At 49.7% G+C, this 3,576-nt stretch overlaps 1 protein-coding gene across 1 annotated transcript in view; it reads right to left on the bottom strand.

Annotated features, from left to right (window-relative positions):
• Nucleotides 1–247: 247 nt before the first annotated feature.
• The window catches only part of LOC117940918 (eukaryotic translation initiation factor 4E type 2-like), a 4,066-nt gene continuing 737 nt past the window's right edge, over nucleotides 248–3,576 (bottom strand). The window contains exons 2-4 of the mRNA XM_034866040.1: nucleotides 3,466–3,574; nucleotides 487–623; nucleotides 248–305 (exon numbers count right to left, since the gene is read on the bottom strand). Coding sequence (XP_034721931.1) covers nucleotides 266–305; nucleotides 487–623; nucleotides 3,466–3,574 — 286 coding nt within the window. The 3' untranslated portion in view covers nucleotides 248–265. The remainder of the gene's footprint in view (nucleotides 306–486; nucleotides 624–3,465; nucleotides 3,575–3,576) is intronic.

Here is a 3,576-nt window from a genome sequence, read left to right as displayed (position 1 = left end):
TTTCATTACAACGCCGGACATGAGAAACTGTTTCATTAAGACGCCGGACATGAGAAACTGTTTCATTAAGACGCCGGATATGAACACACACCTGGTTTAACTTAAGTCATTCACGAAAACTTCTTCCAGATGATCAGAAATCAGACAGTACAAATTCTTCATTCAGTTACTTTATTGGTCCAGTCAACACACACACACACACACACACACACACACACACACACCGTGAGCATAGTGATCTGCGTCCTGATCGGTCAGGAACTCTTCAGAGGGAAATCTTTGTGTTTCTGAAGCTCGAGTTGTCCCTGAAACACACACAGAAACTTATACTTAATAGAAATACATGTACATACAATTAATGGGTACTCAGCAGTAGTACCGCAGTAGTAGTATAATATAGTACCTGAAACTATCCGTGTGGGTCTTATACTCCATGATGGAGTTGGTCAGTAGTATTACTACAGTAGTAGTATAGAAAAGGAGTACCTGAGGCTGTCTGTGTGGGTCTTGTACTCCATGATGGAGTTGGTAGGGAGGTTCAGGACTCGTCTCAGCGTGTCTCTGATTCTGGACGTCGTCGTCTGGTCGTTGGACGTCCTGTTCCAGATGGACAGGATGTCCTCCTTTACAGAGAGACAGACATGGAGAAAGACAGGTAAAGAGATGGACAGGGAGAAAGACAGAGGGAGACAGCGAGACAGGTAAAGAGATAGACGGACAAACCAGGAGAGACAGACAGGGAGAAAGACAGAGAGGAGAGAGGCAGAGAGACAACGTTCATAATGAAAAACACATTTCAGCACATTTTTTTGCTTCTTTACATGTTGGAAGGTTAGCCGAGGTACAACTGCAGTAGTTCTATAGTAGTATCACAGTAGTATGGCAGTAGAATTGCGGTAGTATCAAAGTAGAATGTCAGTAGAATTGCAGTAGTATGGTAATAGTATGGTAGTAGTACTGCAAAAGTACTGCAATAGTATTGCAGTAATATGGCAATGGTATTGCAGTAGTATGGCAGTAGAACTGCAGAATTATTGCAATTGTATCACAGTAGGATGGCTGTAGAATTGCAGTAGTATGATAATAGTATGGTAGTAGCATGGCAGTAGAACTGCAGAATGATTGCAGTAGTATGGTAGTAGTATTGTAGTATGACGGACATTCAACTCACACCTCAGGCAGAGCTTTCGGGCATCCCTGTGGAGGCTGGGGGTCCTGTGGAGGCTGGGGACATTGACCCTGAGTGGACAATGTTCAAAGTTTCAATTGCTGAAGCTGTGGCAGAAAGCTGTGGTCTAAAGGTCTTAGGTGCCTCAAGGAGGGGGGCGGTAACCTACGAACACCCTGGGTCAGGGAAGCCGTCCGACCGAGGCAGTTGCAAATTACCCAAGGGCCCGAAGGGCTGCAGTCTGTGGGAGGGTGTGGGAGAAGTTCGGAGAAGACACAGAGAAGACCTGGAGAAGGACTTTTGGTCGGCACCAAGGTGCTTTTGGAAAACCGTTTGCCACCTCAGGAGGGGGAAGTGAGGAATCATCCAAGCTGTACACAGTAAGGATGGGACGTTGTTGTTGACATCAACTGGGGAGGTAATAGAGCGGTGGAAGGAGCACTTTATGGACCTTCTAAATCCAGCTGACACGCCCGCTTTGGTAGAGGCAGAGCTGGAGGACGATGGGGGATTGTCGTCAATGTCCCTGGTGGAAGTTGCTGAGGTAGTCAAACAACTCCAAAGGGGCAAAGCCCCAAGGATTGATGAGATCCGTCTAGAAATGCTGAAAGCTCTGGGTGTGGAGGGGCTGTCTTGGTTGACACACCTCTTTAACATTGCGTTGTAATCTGGGACAGTGCCTAAGGAGTGGCAGACCAGGGTGATGGTTCCCCACTTCAAAAAGGCGGACCAGAGGGTGTGTGCCAATTACAGGGGTACCACACTTCTCCGCCTCCCTGGTAAAGTCTACTCCAAGGTGCTGGAGAGGAGGGTTCGGCCAATAGTCGAACCTTGGATTTAAGAGTAACAATGCAGATTCCGTTGGGGTCGTGGAACAACAGATCTTCAATCTCACAAGGATCTTGGAGGGGGCCTAGGAGTATGCCCAACCAGTCTACATGTGTTTTGTGGATCTGGAGAAGGTGTATGACCAAGTCCCCCCAGAGAAACTGTGGGAGGTGCTGCGGGAGTATGGGGTGAGGGGGTCCCTTCTTGGGGCCATCCAATCTCTGTATGAGCAAAGCGAGAGCTGTGTCCGGGTTCTCGGCAGTAAGTCGGACTCGTTCCAGGTGAGGGTGGGCCTCCGCCAGGGCTGCGCTTTGTCAGCAATCCTATTTGTAATATTTGGATATCGAGGCGTAGTCGGGGCGGGGAGGTGTTGCAGTTTGGCGGGCTCGGAATCTCATCGGTGCTTTTTGCAGATGATGTGGTCCTGGTGGCGTCATCGGTCTGTGACCTTCAGCACTCACTGGATCGGTTCGCAGACGAGTGTGAAGCGGCTGGGATGAGGATCAGCACCTCTAAATCTGAGGCCATGGTTCTCAGCAGGAAACCGATGGAGTGCTTTGTTCGAGTAGGAAGTGAGTCCTTACCCAAAGTGAAGGAGTTTAAATACCTTGGGGTCTTGTTCGCGAGTGAGGGGACCATGAAGCAGGAGATTGTTCAGAGAATCGGAGCAGCTGGTGCGGTATTACATTCCTCCTATCGCACCGTTGGGACGAAAAGGGAGCTGAGCCAGAAGGCAAAGCTCTCGATCTACTGGGCAGGTCTGGTTCCTACCCTCACCTATGGTTATGAAGGCTGGGTCATGACCGAAAGAACAAGACCCAGGGTAAAAGTGGCCGAAATGGGTTTCCTCAGGAGGGGGGCTGGCGTCTCCCTTAGAGATAGGGTGAGAAGCTCAGTCATCCGAGAGGAGCTCGGAGTAGAGCCGCTGCTCCTTCGCGTCAAAAGGAGCCAGTTGAGGTGGTTCGGACATATGGTAAGGAAGCCTTCTGGACGCCTCCCTAGGGAGTTGGTCCAGGCACGTCCAGCTGGGAGGAGGTCTTGGGTAAGACCCGGGACTAAGTGGAGAGATTACATCTCAAACCTGGCCTGGGAACGCCTCTGGATCCCCCAGTCGGAGCTGGCCCGATACCGGATAAGCGGATGAAGATGGATGGATAGTATTACAATAGTATAGAAGTAGTAATACCAGGAGTATTGCAGTAATATGGCAGAACCTGGAAGCGTATGGAGACCATGGTCCCTCAGATCTCCCCCCCTCACCATGAATTGCTGTAGTATTATGGCAGTAGTATGGAAGTAGTATTGCAGTAGTATGATAGTACTATTGCAGTAGTATGCAATAGTATGACAGTAGTAATGCAGTAGTATTGCAGTATCTGGAAGCGCATGAGACCACGGCCCCACAGATCTCCCCCCACCATGAACTGCTGTAGTAGTATGATAGTAGTATTGCAGTAGTATTGAGATACCTGGAAGCGTATGGAGACCACGGCCCCACAGATCTCCCCCCCCACCATGAACTGCTCCCCCAGCATCGCCAGGATGATGTTCTCCCAGAACCGGCTGGCCAGACCTTTACG

Source organism: Etheostoma cragini, unplaced genomic scaffold (assembly GCF_013103735.1).
Source record: "Etheostoma cragini isolate CJK2018 unplaced genomic scaffold, CSU_Ecrag_1.0 ScbMSFa_3753, whole genome shotgun sequence".
NCBI classification, from domain to species: Eukaryota; Metazoa; Chordata; class Actinopteri; order Perciformes; family Percidae; genus Etheostoma; species Etheostoma cragini.
This window is presented reverse-complemented; position numbering and strand designations above follow the sequence as displayed.